The sequence below is a fragment of the Haliotis rufescens genome, unplaced genomic scaffold (genome assembly GCF_023055435.1).
Source record: "Haliotis rufescens isolate VD_foot unplaced genomic scaffold, xgHalRufe1.0.p SCAF_11, whole genome shotgun sequence".
Taxonomy (NCBI): domain Eukaryota; kingdom Metazoa; phylum Mollusca; class Gastropoda; order Lepetellida; family Haliotidae; genus Haliotis; species Haliotis rufescens.
The window spans coordinates 13,104,691-13,128,400 of NW_025963791.1; the positions used below are offsets into that span (position 1 = coordinate 13,104,691).

Sequence of the window (23,710 nt, forward strand, 5' to 3'; positions counted from 1 at the left end):
CGATATACCTGGAATACTGCGGCGTTATTCTGTTGAAATGCACCTTCCAGGAAAGTAAATATAAACATATAGTAACCTGTGATAACACGAGTAACCAAAAACACTGTACACGTGTCTAACAGTTTTGAACTTAGAGTATGTATATATTACACGTGGTTACATTTGGTAGCTCAACATGACATTTGCCGATCAAGTCGACACTTATTGAAACTATATAAGGATCAACAAGTAGGATTTCTAACGCATAAACACATGAACATCAATTACTGAGAGTGTAAAATATAACAGCATGTAATTACAACAGGTGTGATATATACCAGCAGTTACTACACGTGGAATAGATACCAGCATATACATGTATGTAGCTTCGGTTACTAATCTGTGACAAGGCCAGTAACAAAAGACACTGTACACATGCGTAACGGTTTTGAACGTTGTGTATGTATATACGAGGAAAAAGGCCAAATGTAAAATCAATTTACACGGAAAGTGGATTTGGATAGTAAATCATGTTAAAAGTTGCCCTGTCACCTTGTTACCAACAGTAAGCTGTAGCTTGTTCGTCGGCGGTTCTAACAACAGACGGGCAGCGGTCTCTTCCGTCCATACATCATGAGGTTGCTAACAATAAAGACCTTATCCATCGTGATGTTGGTGTGGGTCGCCGTGGTGATGTTGCTGTTGCGGCTTAATAGGACGGGTGCTACATCGAGGGCGGATACGTTGGCGGACACCGATTTGAAAACAAACATGGATCACTCCCTCGTACTCCCCTCTTTCGGCGTCGTAAACGTTATGGAAGAACACCATGAAGGTAGTAGACGATGTTGTAGGGATGAGGTGATGGTGTAGGGACGTGACTAGAGTAGACGATGTTGTAGTGATCAGGTGGTGACGTGGGGACGTGACTGAAGAGGAGGATGTTGTTAATGATTTTTAGGTGTTGTTTGGGACGTGACTGTAGGAGGCGATGTTGTAGTGATGAAGTGGTGGTGTGGGGACGTGACTAGAGCAGACGGTGTTGTAGTGAACAAGTGGTGGTGTGGGAAATTTACTGAAGGAGTTGATGATGTAGTGATCAGGTGGTTGTGTGGAGACGTGACTGTAGGAGGCGATGTTGCACTGATCAGGTGGGCGTGACTGCAGAGGACGATGTTGTAGTGATGAGGCGGTGGTGTGGGGACGTGACTAGAGTAGACGATGTTGTAGTGAACAAGTGGTGGTGTGAGGATGTGACTGTAGGAGACTGTGTTATAGTGATGAGATGGTGTACGGATGTGGTGGGGGCGTGACAGTAGCGGAATGTGTTTGTGTATGTTGCAGTACTGATGTACTGTGTGTATGTTGAAGTACTGATGTACTTTGTGTCTCTGTTACAGCCCTGATGTAAGTTATGTGTGTCTGATATACAGTTTGTGTCTAGCGTAGTACTGATGTTCTATGTGAGTTATGATGTACTGTGTGAGTATGTTGGAGCACTGATGTACTTTTTGTGTCTTTTGCAGCTTTGATGTACTGGTTCTCGGCCGCAGCTAGTGGGGCAATTAAGAAGCAAGGGAACGTTCTGGTAATCGAACCCTTTGTTATTCGAGCATAGTTAACTGTTGATTATTAAGCGCAATCGGCTTGATGGATGTAAACTTACTTTTTGTTACACGCATTAAAGTTGTGACCAACTCCATACTGATTATGATAGTAACATCATATTATTATTCTATATCCAGTAGGCAAAAGAATTTTGGGCGGTGTTCTTTTTAGAGGAAACAAATGACTGAAAATGTCGCTAAAGGTAGTGAGTGAATTTGGTTTAATGCCTCTTTGAACAGTATTTCAGTTATGTAGCGGCGTGTCCGCTTTATTTCGGAGACCAACCAGAAGGGCTTTCAAACGCTTAACACTTTTTTTAAACCAACGAGCACGGGTATGGCGCTGACAAACCTAGAAACATAACCAGGGCGAACTGGTATTCGAATCCAAGTCCACAGAAATTTGGGCGCCTTAGACGACTAGTAAATGGATAGCGAGGTCCCACTTGTAAGCGAATGACGTAGTCATAATTATAATTGCTACTCGGTACTGCGTGTATCTACAGATCTGACTCTCCTCGGCAGATTCACATAGACGGTCACTCAGACGCCGCCCAACCAGAGTATTGGAGGAAGATGCCTCTCTTTCGGTTACCTACCAACCAGAGGGAGGTGAAGCTAATGATGGAGAGGAACGACGTCTTTATTCAGGTAAATTACCCAAATTAGTCTCTTGTAGTGGTTGGGGTTTTAACCTGTAGTCAGTATTCCAGTGATATCACTGATCACGGACCGGACAAACCCGTGGATACAACCTGGATATTGATTGTTTGAATATACTTTCAGTCATGTTTCAATGCGTACATTTTTTCTCTACAAAGCCACAATACATTTATTCTGAAACGTTTTGTAATTCCTGAGTGCAAATTACTTTTTTTATTTTTGTTCAATAAAAACCCCACTTTCACAACAAACCCACCACCCCGCCCCAAAATATCAATGAATGAACGTCTTCGACATATTTCCAGGTCGCTGCTTCCACAGGGTTGATCAATCGTTTCATCTGGGTTTGGCCCCCGTATGACGCTGGAGGCTTCCTCCACGAAACGAACGCCCCCTACGTGTCTGTTCGACTGAGAATCGGCGTAATGTACAGACATGGGGAGAGTGATGGTGACAGATACATACTGGAACGCTGTGTTTGCGCAGAATCTGACCACTTCACGATAGACAACCCATGTGCCTGGATTGATGCAGATGTTGAAAATGATTCTGAGGATTATGTTGTCATACCTGAGTCTAGATGTATGGATATGTCCCTAAAGGGCACGTTGGAGTTCGTGAGTACAGACAAGGCTATAGAGCTAGCAAAATCAGGCAGATGGATCACGGCGAGTGACAGCGTCATCGTGGACATTGACGAGGACTACTACGCATGTGAAGCTGTGTCCGCTCCTCTGTACGATGCCGGGATGAGTAAGGCTCAAATCTATGACATATCATTCAGTGTAGGGAAGCTTATGTGTGTTGACAATGCTCACGATGAAATGCTGGCTGATAAATTCTTTCATGACATGTTAAAGATCACACTCACACATCTCAAGCTCTGCGGTAGCGGAAGAGCAAAAGATGACAGATCATGTTCTGACTCACTTTCTATGAGGAATTCAGTTATTGATAAACTCCACAATGTACTGGAAAAGGCTAGGCATGTTATGTGCCTGCCTAACGAATCTACCTATTTTATACTTGGTCGTCTACTCGACGACCTCCTTTACCTTGATGAGCGTAAGTTGGAGGAACTTATCACTGTTGGCGTGTGTATGAACCAGTCCCCAAGGAGTACAGGCTTCAACCGAAATGATGGCATGGTGATATGCCAGGGTTACAATGGGCCTAATACAACGCTCATCCCATACCACAGCGTTGACGAGAAGGAGATTGACAACACCACCAACCATCTCAAGACTATCCTCTCACAGTCATTCACTCCTGGTGTGGTGACTCTCATCCGTTCTGTACGGGATGGTTATACTCCGAGGAAACATTTCCACATTATTGAGCCTAAAATTCTCAATGTTTTGAAAACCACGTTCCCAGACCATATAAACGACCGTAGCATACACTATGACTCGGAGCTGCTTGGAGGAAAAGATGGGTGGTATTTGAGATACAAGAAAATTAAGTCTTAATTATATGTGTAAGTAAATATGCAAATAGTGCAGGACCTTACCCATTTACATGTCTATGTCTTTAGTTTTCGTCTTAAAAAAAGATTTTCCGTCACTGCTCCAAGAAAGTAGGAGCTTCCGGAAACAATTTCAAGTTAAATTTCCAGCGAACATTCGTTTTGTGTAAAACCTGAGGCAACATTTCTACTATTTACTGGAACAATTTATATATTTTTCCCAGTGTCAATGAATGTCAAATGGTCGGTCCCTAAGGCCTGTGGCCTATGTCAGATCTATAAGAGCAGTGTAAAGAACAATTTCTGAACCCAAACATCAATCCAGATCAAATGTATGGATTGATTTTCGAAGGTGCCTGGAAAAATATTTAATCTGCAATTGATTTAAATAAGCACATATATGTAGGCAGAGACCATATACTAGAGGGAATATGGTCTTTGATGTAGGCTACATAACCAAATAAAAAATGTTAGATTTAGAAAATAACTGACTGTCGTATTGTTTTGGTAAAGGAAAACCGTGATTGGATAATCAAGAAAATCAGTAAACCCATTGCAAGAATGTTTAGACGATGTTGTATGGGAGATTTGGAATGTTGTTCTCATAACACATATTACAATTGCATTATACTATTAACTAGGTTGATAAATCAATACAAATTACTGCAGAGCAATCACATTGGCAGTATGCAGTAGTGGTAGTACAAAATTCAAAGGCAGTATCAAATGCAATATTATCATCAATAACATTCATCTATCCACAACAGTGGTCAAGCTTCCACAATACATGCAATACACCCAAACAGCTCATGTCACACTCAAACAGCTCATGAAACACACTCAAACTCATGCAATACACACAAACAGTTCATGTCACACTCAAACAACTCATGGCATACACTTAAGCAGCTCAGGCTATACACGCAAACAAATCATGTCATACACTCAAACAGATGATGTCATACACTCAACCACATCATGTCATACACTCAAACAGGTCATGTCATGCACTCAAACAGATGATGTCATACACTCAACCACATCATGCCATACACTCAACCACATCATGTCATACACTCAAACAGGTCATGTCATGCACTCAAACAGATGATGTCATACACTCAACCACATCATGTCATACACTCAAACAGGTCATGTCATGCACTCAAATAGCTCATGCCACACACTCCAACGCATGCAATACTCTGAAACAACGCATTTCACACTCAAACAACACATGTCATACACTCAAATAAATAATTCAGGTGTTAAGTTCTGACTGTTGACATGATGGGGTGTGTTTTAAGAAGCTCGTGTAGACAATGAAACGTAACAGTTGCATGGTAAAGCTACCGTTACGTGCGAACATAGCGGGAGTGAACCAATGAAACTGTTGACGTCTAGGATTGCAGAACTTCCGGCTTCCCTTCCATATTAAGTTAAAACGTCGTGAAATAACTGAAATTTGTGATTGTCAAACACGACAGATAAGGCCGTTCTCTTTGTTTACTAAGAAGATCACTTCAATGACGGCTTCAGGCACTTTATTTCACAATCATGCTTAGAAACGAAAACAAATAATGCCGCTTAATTTTATATATTATTATTTCGATTTTGATATTTACATTCGCATTTGTTCAATATCGAAATATTTTAAGTTCATATATTAACTCCACTCTTCTGAACGATGGGTAAATACCCAACCAAGCTAACGTGGCATATACATGTAAACCGTATATATATATATATACAAAATTGCAAACCGGACAGAATCACAGTGTCAGGGAAGTAGTATTAAAATTCTCTTCCAGCAATTGTATTCTCTTTTTGTGACGTAATTGTACAGATTGAATAAACACTTGTGTAGGCACAGTGGCTATGTAATTACCTCGGGAACATACAGTGCCAGTATAATAAGATTGTTAATTCAAGTTTGTCGGAGCATGTTGCTGCTTCCTGATGAGATGGTGGTTTATAACAGGTACGTTACGATGTTGTTCGGTGTGTTTAACACGAATTCTACCATGCATTTTGAAAATACTCGACTCTGGTTAGTTCATAGGATATAAATGACAATAATCCCCTCTAATTGAAACAGCTGATTTGACCAACGCATCACCGCGGAAGTTTAAAAACATTCTCAGTCATTGTCTGTAGTCATTTGAAATGTTATAATTCTATGTGCAATTATTGATTTACCTCCTCACAATGAGGTCATAATAGTGACGTGCGATGGAGGATTGTTTACTGCACAACATTGTATATAATACAGAGCCGTCAATAGCGCAGCTGTCTTTAAGTAGTTCAACGAACGAACAATGTACAATAAGAAACTATTGGACATGTGTACGAGAACTTCAAAACAGGTTGTCAATAACCTAAATAGACTGAGACTGCCACGACACATCCACACGAACGGTATTACTAAGGTGAGTTTAAATATATCATTATTATTAATGTGACCGTTTTTACCTTATCTACAGCATATGACTATTTTATGGCATAGATTTATATGAACATAATACATGAATAAATCCAAAATACAACATTATTTATTCACACCAGGCAAAAGAGATTTGTATAAACTACATTGAACAACCTCACAGAAATAATGGTGTTACTACTAAGTCTTAATATCATGTATGTAGCATTCCCCGAAATATATAACTACCTTATCATATTCTCAGCATTCCTCGAAATATATCAGTACTTTATCTTATGTGTAGTATTCCCCGAAATATATAAGTACTTTATCTTAATTATGTGTAGCATTCCCCGAAATATATAAGTACTTTATCTTATGTGCAGCATTCCTCGAAATATCTAACTACTTTATCTTATGCTCAGATAGCTCTCTGTTTACATTCCAAGCTACATCCACTCCTCAACATAGTCAGAGGAGCAATGCATCCAAATAGGAATACGGCAAACCCAAGTCATTAAGAAATCAGGCTCAAATAGATACTGCACTGACATCAAACTGTCTACGGTCACCAGTATGGACATGGAACATAGAAGGTCTGCGAAGTAAATGAGATGATATTGGTTTACTTGACTATTGCTCCTTTAGGCTTTTACCACAAAATACTGTAGGCAACAGAATGGAGAGTAAGCATATACCTGTTATCTTTTATAAGCTAATGTAAAATGTAGAATGTATACCATGTCCTGTCAAGTATAGATGGAATACGTTGCATGTTGACACGTTTATAGCCAACATTATTGCCCTAAAAGATTTTGTAACAGACCATGTTATTGTTGTCGACAAAGATGTTAACGAAGTCTTAGATTATTTTTTTTTGTCGTAAAATACTTGAATCAGCAAAATGTATGAAAGAGAAAGTTCGTAATCCCAGAATGTTTGATTTTTCATGAGAGCTAAGAAGGAAGTCAAGAGTAGTTATCACACTTCAAAAATTGCAAGAGTTCTATTTGCAGAATATGATATTGTAAATTGAGAAACAAATACATGAGCGCCAAGTGAAAATTGGGCAAAAGTTATATGAAACTAGAACAAATGCAGCAGCTTTTCGAAAGAGTTATATAAGTATTTCACATACAAGGAAAGTTTCTAGTAATATCAAAGCGATATTTTCAGCTATATTTTTTAACAGCTTAAAAACTATTACTTTAGAAAAAGAAACTGAAACTGACAGACCTCTACAGATCAGTGAGATTGAAGGGCCTATATGAGAATCTTCCATATATATATAATAGTTAAAGAAAGAAATAAAGCTATTGCTCTCATAAATAAATGGAATATCTCCTGGAATTGATAATGTGCTCATTGAAGTGATTAAATCTTCGGAACCAATTATAATGCCCTTCCTACTTTCTTTGTTTAACAAGATATTTCACAGTGGATGTTTTTGGAACTTGTGGACAATTATTATTCCTTTGCATTAAAATGCGATATAAATAATCCCGATAATTGCAGAGGAACATCTTTACGTCAGTTCGTCAGGAAAAGAATATAATGTATATGAAATGGCATACTTTTAAAATGGATAGGTGTTATGAGAAAAGTTTCTGAAAATCAAACAGGTTTTCACGAAGGTTGTTTGACTGTTGATCATATTTTTACCTTATATATGCAATGATTGAAAAATGTCTATGTAAAAAGAAGGAGAAATTTATGCTGCATTTATTGATGTTACCAAAGGCTTTTGATTTTGCAATCGAGCACAGCTATGGAAATTGTTGTCTTCCTACATGTATGGCTAAAATGGTAAAATAAAAGTGTATACCGATCAGTTAAAGCATTTGTTGTATGCAATACAGATTTCACGGATTATTTTGATTGTCCATTTTGTTTAAGACAAGGGTGTATGCTAAGCCCTATGTTATTTTCACTATTTGCTACACATGTTGTTGAAATCGATATATGCATGAGAAACTTTCCTTATATGTAATAGAGGATGAATTTCACGTTGTACTTGAGTCGTTCCGGGTAATATCCGCCCATTTTCGGACGCCATGTAACACGCAATCTTTATGAGTATGAGGAAACACAATATTTGACATTAGCCAATGAAAGACGAGATACTTATTCAACATTACCGCTTGTCATAAAGCGTCATCTACAATAGCTACACAAGGGCATGTAATCCAGTTGGTCATGTAACAAGCAATGACGCTCCGTTTCTGCTAAATCCCCTCACCCTGGCGTGTATTTCCACTCATACCTGTAATAATAAATTGTGATTTGACGTCGTCACATGACAATCTGCCTAACAATTAAAATATGTGAATGGTTATACATGTACAACATTTTGGAGGTAATAAATAATTATTTTGAAAGTTCTTGTGTGGGAACCGTGTTTGTATTAGACTAGTAGATGTTCAACGATTTATTAATACAAAACTAGTGTACTAGTTACGTATGTAACCAATGATATCTCGATAAATCTGTTCTCGTTAACTTGTCTAATTTATGTAATGTGAAATAATTCGAAAGAAATGTTAATTAAAGAAAATTAAAGATGTTAAACCCTTACGTTGTAATAATGCGCGACAAATAATATTATTGATTATCCAAATTTCCCGACACCAAAGTTCTGTGCTGAATTGGCAATTATCAATATGATAGGAAGTTTTTGCAGTATCATTATATTGAATATCACATGAAAACTGGGGCGTTCGGGTAGCCTTGTGGTTAAAGCTTTCGCTCGTCACGCCGAAAACCCGGGTTCGCTTCCCGACATGGGTACAATGGATGAAGCCCATTTCTAGTTTACCCCGCAGTGATATTGATAAAATCAAACTCACTCACTCACATGAAAACTGCCTTGGTCAACGAAATAAATACAAACTCATTTATTAAAGTACCAAATAAATCCCAAAAAAATTAGCACAATTAATCTTACCATGGTTGAACAGATCAACGTAAACTTTATTTAGAGACATTGTATACACACATGACACGTGAAGAACTCTTCTTTTGTAACAAAGGGCATAAAATGTGCCTGGAGACACAGTCAGTTGGGGAAGTGAAGGGGACAGAATCCCAGGTGGCATAAAACTAGCAGCTGTTGGAATTTGAAGAATAATATTACCACCCTCATCAGTTGACGACGGAACTTCCCCAGAAAGTAGCCTTTAGGACAATGGGTAAATCGTCAGCAGTTACTACAGCCTTTTCATCTGAGGCTGATTGAATCTGAATATTTCCACCAACCCATCCTTCATTAGTTGAACTTACACGAGCTGCTGATTCGCACTGCTGACCAATGAGTGCTGTTTCGACGTCATCGGATGGTTCTAAGACAGGTTCACAGACAGACAGACATACAGACAATAGTTTATTAACGTCTCACTCCTGTACATACATAAAACAGCTTTGTACAACTTGACATAGATAAAATGTACAGAACTATTCAATAGAATTATGAGAGACGAATTATCACAGAATTTATACATAAATGATATAAAGATGATATAGTAAAATGTTATCCATATAAAAGATGTTTTCTACGATTAAGAATTAAAAAGCAGACTTTGGCAAGTATAAAACACACACTGGAGTCACTGAAAATTAAACAAAGTTTGTCGATATCAGGTATATCTAAAACATTATACGATTTAGCAATACATTCATTAAAAAGAGTTGCCCTGATATCATCATATAATACGCAGTGAAACAAAACATGGACCTCGTCTTCTACGCTGTCATTACAGTGAAAACATTTTCTGTTGTTGACAGGTACACCTTCGTATCGACCGGTTTCCACTCGAATAGGAGCCACGCCACATCTAAACTTGGCTAGTGCCGATCTATAGCTTCTGGGCATCTTATTTGAAACATAGTATTCTGTCCCATATACTTGTTTGTAACATCGATACATTCTCAATTTATTAAGCCCATTTGGCCCCTCTTCCTTTCTTAACATATCACTCCAACGGGTAACATATTCATTTTTACACCATTGTTCCACTTGTGTACAAACAGAAAATTTATCAATAAAACCTGTAGCGTTTAATAGATGTCCTAAATCCATTCACATGTCTTGTTAGAAATAGAGCTGGATCCAGAGACAACTAGTGTGCAGGGCCAATATATAGGCGTCTATCGGGATGGCATTTCTGCCTAAGTTACTGAGGGGTATATACAACATGTACGAAATCCACTCATGATATTTGAAGGCGCAAATGCTTTATCGTGTGCGTCTCGAAAGAGTTTTGGCCACTCCGATTTCGTCACCAGGTTATTGGGCGAATCAGCCACGACCTCGGTACACACCGACTGTACTGGCGGGAAGGGGGCCCAAACACAGATTTGTCCAGGGAGCAAAGCTATCGTGTGGTGTGAATGGGAGAAGGCCAAAAGTGTGATATTGCTTGGGGACTAGTTCAATAAGACCTAGTGTCTCGTGTGAGCAATGGGTCAACGGGCCAGCAGTTAAATCGACCCCTGTGCAAAATATTATCTGGCAATAGTGTTCGGATGGTCAAACGATATTGTATATTTCAATTAACTTAACTATCTTTCGCAAGGCAACACTAATCAATAACTTTGAGATAAATATATTTAGATTAATGAAAGAAATTATTATTTTATTTTCTATCGACATATATTGATTAATACTTTTCTTATTAAAGGTGACATCCATTAACGTTCAGATATATCAATGAGAGGTCCGTAGGAAGGAATTTAATATACAGTAAACTACGTTTATAACGAACACGCTTTTAACGAACTGACGGATATAACGAACATTTTTTGTCCCGGCCATTTGGTGTATATATGCTTATAACGAACTACGATTATATCGAACTAATATCAGTGGTCCCTTTGAGTATTCGTTATAACCGTAGTTTGTACATTGTATATCAATCGTTGGTGGGGTTGGGTGGAGGGATGGGGGAAGGGAAGAATGAATTTAATATGAGCTATTACTATACAACATTTCAAAATAGCTCATATGAAATTTATCTCTTCCTTGCCCCTGATTAGATAGTCATGCAGTGAAAAAATAGTTAAAAAGTTATCCAAACACACAAGTTCAAACATTTTTCCACGACCTCACTGGTGCATCAATTTGTGATTGATGTAGATGTGAAATGATTTAATCTTCATCCGTGAGATCAACTAATCTGATGCAGGAGGTGAGGTGAAATTGGGTTTAACGTCGCGTCCAAAATTATTACACTTATAGAGCGACGTGCATGCACGTGCGTGTGTGTGGCTGCTTGTACTAGTCCGGATTGATGCTGATTTATAGTGCTAGCACACTGAGATACCATGCCGCAGTTTAACATGAATACCCCACTCAGCCACACACAGTATACTGCCTCCGAGCCGACCAGTCCTTGTTTTAGCCCCTTTATGCCGAGCGCCAGATAGGGTAACAACAAGTCCCATTTTTTAACTTCTTTTGGTATGAAACGGACGGGGATCGAACCAAGGACCTTAAGTTCTCCGGGTGGACATTCTACTCTAGACCACAGAGGCGGTCCCTGATGTTGGAAGGCGTATGCAAACTATCCGAGCATGTCAAACTTTCGACCAACCGAATTGCAGGTACCGGACGGCCTGTATAATCTCGCCGATCGGAAAACTGTATGATTGAATTTGTTTTAAGGGAAGTAATTGTGAACGAAAACAAAACAGTTTTATTTGTGAGCGGAATTACCCGGATCGACTCTATTGGAATTAAATATCTACCAAAGACATGTATATTTGTGAGCGGAATTACCCGGATCGACTCTATTGGAATTAAATATCTACCAAAGACATGTACAATGTAAATATACGCACATTTAAAAAGATAATTGCCACAAACGATGCTGAACAAATAAAATAATTATATGTTTTTTCATTGTTCATCCTTGTGAAAGAGGAAAGTAGTTGTTAATAAAAACGACATAACCTGTCTCCTGATTCATGAGAAATCTCTGCAAAGTGCAGAGTCGATTATATCATTTATCAAACGCTTCCCATCAAGATGATAAGAAACTGATCTTGAGAAATTGAGTTAATATTTTAGTAACTGTCCATTTGCAATATTTATGCAATACAAAAGGTGTTGTCCACTCATAATTCATTCACAATTTTAGCAAGTACTCGTAGATCCGAGAAGATTTCACAAATTGTGTGACCATTCATGTATCGTTTAGATCTGTTAATATGAGATTATTAGATTAACTGTGCTGGTACACGAAACACACACCCAAAGTATCAATCAGGTGACAGAATGTCAATAAGAATGAGGCTATTTAGTACAAATTAGTATGTTGTGGATTTAGAATCTGTGTTTTTGTCTTACAAAAATCAGATAGTTATTATTTCAGATAGAGGTTATTCCATGTGTTGAGTGAAATATCATGTTTCGCTCATCGAGTGACGGGGGTAAAGGAGATATTTTCACAAGTGGCGTATGCTTTTGATGTCGGCATTATGAAACCGGCATTAGTCCGGACGAGTAGAAGTGGAACCGTTCACAGTTGGTTTATTATTCATAGAAGAATTGTGTCTGGAACGCAGCATGGCTGTAAAGGTGCACTGTTCGTGAATCATTAAACATACATTTCTCGATTATACACTTTTCCCTTTAATCTTGACACATAATTATAAGTATTCATTATCTGATGCATCTTTAATTGTGCGATTCCTTAAAGTAGATGATCAAGATAAGGCAGTTTGCATACATGAATATATATGCTGCCTTATCTTGATGTATCTTTGATAATGCGATTCCACAATGTGGATGTATAACGCGTACTACATGACAAAACAGATCTGTAAGGACCTGATTCACACTACCTGGTGGGATACAAAAGATGTTTTTTAATGAACCCTGATGAATCCACGAAACACACACTAAGAACATGTACACTTACTTGAATATTAACAATATAACATAAATATTTTTGGGCAGTTAGTGAGAGTTTATATCTTTGCGTTTAATCAGCAATATTGAAACTATATACGTATATTACAATATTATTGAAGAATAGAGGCCGTTGGTGGACTAAAATATGTTTTCTTATTTTGATTTCAAATGATAGCTTTCACCTGGTAGGTGTTTTTACTATTATTTTTGTGTCAGAATCCTATAATCATGGGCCGAAACATGCCCTGATTATGCTTATTTGTTTGTCAGGACCACACCCGTACTTTCGAATTTCTAGTTACACAGTAAAAATAATTATCAGAATTCCCGATATTGTACATTTCTTTTTCATCTAGTATCTGGTACATCAAATATAGCATCTGTCTCCTTACAAATATTGATATATAGATCATGTTTCATAAATCAAACACTCCGTTCTAATAGTTCTAATAATATAATATCTTTCTGCGACATCTTAGTTAATAGCCAATTTCCTATTGAATTTACAACAAATGACAACTTTATGTTCGGTAATGGAAAAAATAAAATAAAGGAATTACGCTGATGGCAAAGTTCCTAACGAACACCACATACATCACACCATATTACATGCTTCTTATTCCTTTGTCTGTAGTTCTTTAGATACACTGCAAAACCCATAACAAGTAATTATGAAATGTTTCATATTTGTATTGTTTAGGATGTTACAAAATTAACATAGATCTATATGTTTCCTTGGAATGATTGGATGATTATTGTTTAATGCCGCATCGACAATCAACAGCTATTTTGCGTAAAGAGCGCAAACTACATTTGTAAATTCCATAACGCATTTGAGTTGCTTGCGTACGAATACGCAGGAAGAAATTAGATAACCCAATAGTATAACAACACTGTGCGTCATTACCCAAAGTAGCTTTTTCAACTTCCGTACACAAATGTGTGATCTTTTCTTACTGACTTAATGCAGGCATCGTGGATACAAGGGTGTGTTTGGGTTTAACGCTGCTTTTAACAGTATTCCAGTTATATCAAGGCGTGTCAGCTTAATGTGGGAGGAAAGCCCGATTTTTCTGGAGAGCTCAAAGGGAAGTAAAAAATTGCAAGAGTTCTATTTGCAGAATACGATATTGAATGTTGAGAAACAAATACAAGAGTACCTGTAAATACTGGAAACGTTAGCGCCAAGTGAAAATAGGTTACTAACGCTGCTTGGCTAATGTCAAATATTGTGTTTCCTCCTACTCATAAAGATTGCGTGTTACATGGCGTCCGAAAATGGGCGGATATTAGCCTGATCGGCTCAAGTACAACGTGAATTTCATCCTCTATTACATATAAGGAAAGTTTATCATGCATATATCGATTTCAAAAACATGTGTAGCAAATAGTGAAAATAACATAGGGCTTAGCATACACCCTTGTCTTAAACAAAATGGACAATCAAAATAATCCGTGAAATCTGTATTGCATGCAACAAATGCTTTAACTGATCGGTATACACTTTTATTTTACCATTTTAGCCATACATGTAGGAAGACAATAATTTCCATAGCTGTGCTCGATTGCAAAATCAAAAGCATTTGTTAACACCAATAAATACAGCATACATTTCTTCTCCTTTTAACATAGATATTTTTCAATCATTGCATATATAAGGTAAAAATATGATCAACAGTCAAACAACCTTCGTGAAAACCTGTTTGATTTTCAGAAACTTTTCTCATAACACCTATCCATTTTAAAAGTATGTCATTTCATTATACATTTATATTCTGTTCCTGACGAACTGACGTAAAGATGTTCCTCTGCAATTATCGGGATTATTTATATCGCATTTTAATGCAAAGGGATAATTATTGTCCACAAGTTCCAAAAACATCCACTGTGAAATATCTTGTTAAACAAAGAAAGTAGGAAGGGCATTATAATTGGTTCCGAAGATTTAATCACTTCAACGGACGCAGTATGCTATGTTGTACGTGATTGGCTATGGGTGTAGTATGCAATAGTGTGTGTGATTGGCTGTTGCTGCACTATGCTATGTTGTGTATAATTGGCTATGGGTGCAGTAGGCTATATTGTGTGTGATTGACTCTCGGCAGTACTTATGCTATATTGTGTATGACTGGCCATGTGTGCAGTATGCTATATTGTGTGTGATTTGCCATGTGTGCAGTATGCTATATTGTGTGTGATTGGCTATGTGCAGTATGTCTTGTAGTGTATAATTAGCTACGAACGCAGTATGCTATATTGTGTGTGATTGGTATGAGCAGTATGCTATGATGCGTGTGTATGCTATATATAAATATACCTGGGCAAGGGAGTTAACTGTCAATAGTCCAGTTTCAACCCTTGGCTGGAATTATGGAGTTATATTTTGGCTGGATTGACGAATCTATGCATAGACCAATCAAAATCGCGTAACGAAATCTACACCCGGTTCTTAATCTTCCGTGCAGATTTCGGTCGATTGCAGGATTTGCAAAACATGTGTACTGTCAACTCGGCATAAGCGGACATACCTTCTCCGCCTGCTTTGCCAACACCTGTCACTATCTCGTCCAAACGATTTTTGGTGTAAAATAAAGACCAAGATATTTATAACAGGAGACGGTTTCGATCTGAGAGCCCCTGTAATACCATTTTTCATAGTTATCCTCCATTTCGGAATACAACAATCTTCAATTTTTGTATATTTAGGTCCATATCCCAATTTTCTCAGAAGTTCCCAAAGCAATTTATTTGTTCATGGAGTTTGCTTGCAGAATCTGCAGAGTTAGCGACATCATCAGCATAGAGAAGTGAACAGGTATTGGGATAATCTTCAGATGAGAAAATGCCTCTACAGTTTGAAGTAGGCATCTCAGTTACCAGCTCGTTGAGATATAGTGAAAATAACATTGGGCTGACCATACATCCTTGGCGAGTACCAACCCAGCACTGAAAAGAGTCAGTGAGACCTTGATCTATCCGTACACAAGTCTGTAAGTTTGAACACATATTGCTTAAAACAGTTAAAATATTTTCAGGTATTCCAAAGCTAAAACGTCGATGCCAAAGTAAAGAGTGATATACGCAGTCATAGGCTTTGGAGAAGTTTATGAAGAAAACATAAAATCTCCCACTGTTGATTTAGATAGGTATTTTCTAATCATACCATAAAGTGAAAACATGTTAACAACCGTCGAATAACCTTTCCTGAATCCAGCTTGATTTTCATAAATAACATTATTTTGGAGTCTCTGCTTTAATATTTTGGTGAAACCTTTCACTGATAATAGAGATATTCCTCTGTAGTTGTTTGGATCAGATAAAGTGGCTTGTTTATGAAGGGGGCATATGATTGCCTTGCACCAATCAATCGGGAAATTCCCAGTTTTCATTATTTCATCAAACAAATTCATTAATATCGGAGATATTTGGATTGTATAATGTTTAAGTAATTTCGATGGAATTCCATCGCAACATGCAGCTTAAAATTTTATGACATTTAAGATAACGGATTGTCTCTGTAACTTCCAGAAGGGTTATGTCTCTATTAAGTTGATCAGGTAGTCCTTCATTGCAATTGTTACAATGTGATCATGTTCGAATAAATGCTGACTAACTTTATCTATAATAATCGAGGTGGTTTGACCTGAATTCTGTAACTGTTTGAAGTAATTATGCCAGTCAGTGCCACTTATTTGCTTCCTGTAGAAGACGAGTTGGTCTTTTTAAAACCACGAATGCTACAAAGTTTATCTCTGATTCATGCCGAAAAGACGATTTCCTATCATGACACACTGATTCAAATATTAGCTTCTTTTGTTTATAACTTTGAAAATCAAGTGAAGCGTCAGTCAATCTAAATTTTGGCCAAGGCCCCCATACACTTGTCACGCTTGGGTGTCTCATACTGCATGTTCCACCACGCGGGCTTTCGAGCGGGTATGGAGTCAAGGATACCGCGACTGAGGTTTCTGGTGAATATAGAGAAATCCAACAATTACATCTGTTTCCATATTGAAGTCGTTTCAGTAGTTTCCATCCAGAACAGCCACCTGAACACATGGTACAATTCTCTTGACACCATCGCATATGGACTGGTGAATAAACACACCTATTCCATAGGGTTTGCAGGTCGTTCCTGGAACAGAATGGCTGGTCATACTACTGGTAAGCTTTTGGAGGGAGAGAGAGAGGGAGGGAGAGAGAGAGAGAGCGAGAGAGAGAGAGAGAGAGATAGAGAGAGAGAGAGAGAGAGAGAGAGAGAGAGAGAGAGAGAGAGAGAGAGAGAGAGAGAGAGAGAGAGAGGTGTCTGTGTGCCTGCGGTGTGTGGTTGATGTAAGTGCGATGTGCGAGTGTGTGATGTAAGGGTGTGGAGTGTGTGTGTGGTGTGAGTGCTTTCATGTGTGTGGGGTTTGTGCTATGTGAGAGTGGTGTTGGTGGTTTAATGTGCGTTATTCCATTTTTTGCAAAACATTTCTACAGTAAAACAGAATGTACAAAATAATGAAAGAAACAAGATTTTAATAATGATCATGATGAGTGAGTAGAGTTAGGTTAATTGCTCATTTACACTGATTTTCAGCAGTATTTCAGTTATCTCAAGGAAGTCCGATTTATAGCAGGAAACACCTGGTACTATGTGAAACTTGAGAGTTCTCCATGATACTGACGAACCAGAGCTGTTTTCAGCAATGCTCCGTACCCTGGGATCTTGTTACACAGAGATAAAGACTAAACAGTTTTAATCCACTAGTCCTTATAATGATAACATATAGCGAAACCCAAAAAGGGCACATTTCTATAAGTCCTAATGATATCTTAACTATTGGGCAGTTTTGCAAGGACTATAGGACTAGTGCCAATATATACTCTGTTGAATGTGCATGCTATTGTACTAGCTTATTCTTTTAACATTAATAACAATGTTAGTTCAGCTGCTCACTCACACACTTGGGACACATACTTACTGAACGGACCAGTCCCTTCTTTATCCCTTTCAATGCCAGCATCATGGAGAGAAACAGCATGTACATTGATGTACCAACCATTACGTTTAAATAAAATCTTCTGTTACGAGGGGCGTTCAATAAGTTTTGCAACTTCAATATAAGATCAAGTCACAGAATATGTTTTGTACTTTTAGTTTTCAATATAATCTCCATTTACATCAATACTCTTATTCAATTTGTCCTTGAAGCTTTTAATACCACTTTTAAAGAAATCCGCAGATTGGCCCTCTAACCACGCCTCTGTGGCAGCCTCCTTGTCATCCTGGAAGCGTCTTCCACGTTGGGCAGATTTCATTTGTCGGAACAGGAAGTAGTCACTGGGGACTAAGACTGGGCTGTAGGGTGGGTGATTTAACTGTTCGAATCCACATTCACATATGGCGGCCTGTGCAATTCGCGACTTGTGAACCGGAATGTTGTCATGCAAAAGTAGAATACCACGTGTTAACATCCCACGGCGTTTCTGGCGAATAGATCTTCGCAATTCTTTCACTACTTTAGCATAATACTGTCCATTGATTGTAGTTTTTGGTGGCATGTTATCAATCAGTAATATGCCTATTGCATCCCAAAATATGGTGGCCAGTACCTTGCCAGCCGATGGTTGAGTGCGAAACTTCCTCGGAGGCGGAGAATTAGGATGCTTGCATTGCATGGATTCCTATTAAGTTTCTGGGTCCATGTTTCATCACCAGTCACTAGACGAGAAAGAAATCCGGCTTCATCAGCAGTATAGAGATCCAGGAGGTCTCGACAACTTTCAATTCTCTGATGGCGATCTTGAGCTCTGAGGTTTCTAGGTACCCATCTTGCGGATACCTTGGACATACCAAGATGCTCATGAATAATGGTTCCAACAGTTCAAACTGGTATTTGGAATTCCCTAGAAAGTTCAGATACTTTCACTCGTCGGTCAGACAAAATTCTTCTTTCTATAGCAGCAATGGTTTCCGGTTGGGAAGCATCTGAAGGCCTGCCTGACCTTGGGTCACCGTCTATGGACTCCCTACCCCTTTTAAACTGTAGATACTGTGGAATGGTCAGGAGCATCCTTACCTATCACTTTACACATGCGATCATGGTTTTTTTTTGCTTTGCATCCCTCCTTGGTAAGGATTGTTATTACAGCGCGTTGTTCATGTTTGAGAGAATCCATGATTGTGACCATCCTTAGGTGAATGAAGCCATCACATCTAACTTAGTGTTGTGTCTGGAACTTGTTATGACACGTGTCAACCTAATATTATGACTAGTGTCACACCTGCCACAAGTTGACATTGTGTAAACACAAATGCACAAGTTGCAAAACTTATTGAACGCCCCTCGTATGTCACGACTGGGGACTGAATTCTACAACTGTATTAACTAGACGATAACAGCAGGTAATAGAAAAGGCAAACAGACGTAACATATATAGACGTTATATTTGAGATTAAACGCCGGGGGTAAAGACTGCTTCAAAGAAATATATGCCCGGGCGTTTAATCGAGGAAATACTGTTATGCTAGTTGTGCGTCCTGACACCACGTGTTTGTTCAGCAAGAAGTTACTGAACAGCATCAGCTGGAATAGTAGTGCCCTGTTGTCTATCATCGCGGACACATATATAAAGCAATATTGCAACGATTATTATACAGCTTTCAAAGAGGCACATACTATTAAAAACTTTCTTTCTGCCTTAATCTATCTATCTGCCAATTGTGAAATTTAGAACAAGTTATCATAATCTGCCAGAAAGAAAAAAGATGGACTGAATGTATATATACTGAGACATTGTGAAAACGCATAATCGGCTTTAACTCAAAATCAGAAAAGATGTGTTTGTTCTCAAGTCCATCTCCAAACACATCGGATGAGATTCGAACCCGTTGTTGTTTTGATTACCTCATGCCTAAATGCCCAAAACAACGTAATATGTTATTCATCCAAATTCAAGATAATCACTATAGTACCTTTGTTTCTTTAAGAGAAAGAAAATAAGAGGACCGTTAAACAGAAAAACGTAACAATCTTCATATTCTTATCTGGAAATTCTAAACGGTTATGTCCAATGCAACAGCTTCTTGAGCAGAGTACGTACTTTCTTAGAAAATGGACTTGTTTTAAACATGTCTTATGTTTTCCTTTCGAACTAGCTGTTACTTCTCCAGTTTTGATTAACATTATCCGAAAGAACTCTTTTGACAATAATGACAATCCCTTGGGTATGAAAATAATGAACTGTTAGTCAGACCACAGTTATTGATCAATTGCTCTACACAACTTACCACGGGTAAATATTCGAACATATTCGAACATATTTCGATCAGCTACAATAAAGTTTACATACATGTATAAGATAACCTCCCAGTGTTACTCTGCACTGCAGTACCAAACCAGTACTTAATGGTTACTCTTATATATTAACTACTAGAAGTTTGCTAAATCTTACCCATTTATAGGGTAATACGTCAAATCGTGTACATCTGTTGAAACATTGACAATATTGACACCTTTAATGAACAAAAATCCGTGGTCATGTGCTACACAATGCCAACAAACCCAATAATCAGTCAGATCACCCGTCAAAATGAGTGTATCTGACGAAAACTGAAAAGTGAAAGAAACCCAAACGAGCCTGCCTGTGATGTCGGGTCAGTGGAATGCAAATGCATGCCCAACGTGACCGGAGACCAGCCTTACGTAGAGTAGAAACGTTAACGCCATTGGCGTTCCGCAGGCCATATCTGAGTGTGGTCGGAGTCACGACGTGATGACATTTTGCTGCTATCAAGAGAAACATGTCTTCCCCGTGTGTGTGTGTGTGTGTGTGTGTGTGTGTGTGTGTGTGTGTGTGTGTGTGTGAGAGAGGGAGAGAGAGAGAGAGAGAGAGTGAGAGAGAGAGAGAGTGAGTGAGTATGTGTCGGTGTGTGGAGGGGTGTTTGTGTGGATGCGTGTGTGCGTGCGCGTGTGTGTAGGCTGAAAGTTCAGAGTTGATGACGATGAAACTTTCATCTACGTGGAAGATACTTTCATATTGCTTCAAAGAATGATGACGAGTATTGGTTTGATTTGTAACAGTAATATTTGTAAAATTAATATATAATTACGGGAAGAATTATTTTTTCTCGAGATGATGTAATCAGTCATGCGAGACGAAATCTCACGCGCCATGCATTGTATGCCCGTGCAGCATGCTTCCCTCGAGTATCTCTAAAAGCAGTATATCCAAACGTTAAAAATTGCTTTCTTAAGCTCGCTTTTAAACAGTTATTCCATGACATTGTGTGACCATGGCACGAAGGCGATTATCAAACGCCACAAGATGGCAAATAATCGGCATGCATAACGCAGGAATGTCTTGTAATGCCATTGGTCGGAATTTGGTGTATCTTCACACTGTCGTAAGCCATTAAGTCGAGAAACATGCTCAGACCGGTAATGTACAGGGCCGTCTCAGAACCGTAAGACCCCCTATGACGACCCATAGTGAAGACAGGGACCTTCTTCGTCTCATACGCCGAGAACCCTATTAAACAAGAACTTTTCTGAAACAGCTGTAGTTGCCCAATCATCGTTTCAGCACCAGAACCGTCAGGAACCGGCTTCTTTATTTGTTGTAAAACGTTTGTTCTATCCGATGACATTGGTATCGCCCAGCTCCTGTGGTCAGTCATCCCATGCCATGATTTTTGCCACCCATGCATTCTGTAAAAGACGACTATTCTTGTCGTAAGAGACGACTAACGAGATCGGGCCGTCAGACTCGCTGACTTGGTTGATGCATGTCATCGATCCCAATTGCATGGATCGATGCTCATGAAATTAATCACTGGATTATCTGGTCCAGACTCGATTTTTGACAGACCGCCGTCATATAGCTGGAATATTGCTGAGTGCGGCGTTAAACAACAAACCAACCAACCAAAGATAAATAAGATCCATATATAATCATGTAGTGAGTGCATATACATCTTTCATCATCACGGCACTGCATACTTTTACAGCGTGGGTGTACTGTTACGCCAAGCTGTCACTCTGTTAAAACGTACAACACGTTTGTCATCCAGACTTCAGGCGCTATAAAACCTGATAAGAATATGTTTCCACTTGTTCCACGATCAGTGTCGGCGGGAGCTCACAATGGCCACACTGATGCCGAGTTGCCACGTTGAATAAACGAACATAACTCAATTGGCCGTCAATATAGCATTTTGATGTTCTACAGAGCAGGTAAAAACGGCCTCATGTCAGAACGACTTCAAAAGGTAAAGTCAAATCGGCCACAACCCATATTCAAAACGGCCACACAAAAAAGTCATTACGACAACAACGAAAAATAAGACAAACTTAAGTATTGTGTCACATGAATTGTATCATATACATTGTATAACAGTTGTCAACATGTAGCATGTACCATGTGCACACAGTTCTCAATTCATCTCCATTTTACCTCACCTCACCTTAAATCTGGCGCATCCTTGAGTAGGATTAGTTTGAAAAATAAAAACATTGAAAGGCTTCCTCATTGGGATAAAACTTCATTCATGTTTTCACAAAAGATTGGTACATATGTGAACTATACTGAAACTCTAACTCTACTCTTACATTGTAATAATAATATCTAACATGTATACTCTGGACACATCCTGTTCCCTTTCATATATTATCTGGGACATTTTGACATTTTACCTGTGGCCGTTTTGAGTTTGGGTTTGTGGCCATTTTGACTTTTTTTTTTGTCACGATGAAGGACCGGGTTTGATTCCCCACATGGGTACAATGAGTAATATTACTGGAATATTGAAAAACAAACCCACAAACAACAAAGGATCCGGAGATTGACAGTACTACGTAGCATATCCATTTGTGATGGATTACATCACATAATGTACTTTTATCGTTCTGAAATTTGCAAGTATTATTTTAGGAGACACTTGTTATTTTATTTGATACACTATGTTATTGGAACCAAGAGGTTATGCAACATTAATATATGATTTTTCTAAAATATGCAGACAAGTATGAAATCCGAACATCTTTAAAATATGCACATAGAAATAAATGGAGGCATTCATCCCCTTGGTTATTACAGTCACATGCTGTACAGATTCGTTAGAAAGATAAAACATCGCAGTTTCAGCATCCATATACATCTTGTCTTTGAACAGCATTTAGAAGTGATACACAAAAGGTAGAGAATTTATGTATGTTAAGGTCTATATTATGAAGAACACAACGTTTCGGAGAATGTTCTTAGAGAATGTATGTATGTTAAGGTCTATATTATGAAGAACACAACGTTTCGGAGTATGTTCTTACTCCTCAGAGAGCACATATATCTACATGTCAGAACAACAAAAGTAATAAGATAACAAAGGTGGAAACTTAAACAAGGGAAGCCAACAGATAATTGTCGCTGATAGGTGATAAATAATAGACACATTTGTCGCTAGACAATAGACAAAATCGTCACGGCACAGGCGTACGGTTAAACCGTTGAAGTAATGTAACGTCAAGCTGTCGCTCTGTTCATACGAAGTAATGCGCACAACATCATCAATGCTTGTCATCCAGAATCCATAAAGAACGCTATAAAGACTGATAACACATGTTTCTACCAACGATGAAATATGCCATTTCGGTATGTACTTAGTTCTCAACGATACATATGCCTCG

General features: G+C 38.4%; 2 protein-coding genes across 3 annotated transcripts in view; both read left to right on the forward strand.

Moving 5' to 3' along the window:
* The first annotated feature begins 541 nt into the window (after positions 1-541).
* LOC125378074 lies at positions 542-4,791 on the forward strand. The gene is made up of 4 exons (XM_048392903.1): positions 542-814; positions 1,506-1,567; positions 2,112-2,237; positions 2,555-4,791. Exons 1-4 carry the CDS (start codon positions 613-615, stop codon positions 3,716-3,718), a joined length of 1,554 nt encoding a protein of 517 aa, XP_048248860.1. The 5' UTR covers positions 542-612; the 3' UTR covers positions 3,719-4,791.
* An 806-nt stretch (positions 4,792-5,597) lies between these two features.
* Positions 5,598-23,710, forward strand: part of LOC124141133 — a 40,138-nt gene continuing 22,025 nt past the window's right edge. For both annotated transcript variants that reach the window (XM_048392258.1, XM_048392259.1), the window contains exon 1: positions 5,598-6,143. The gene's annotated coding sequence lies outside the window, so the exon portion shown is untranslated. The remainder of the gene's footprint in view (positions 6,144-23,710) is intronic.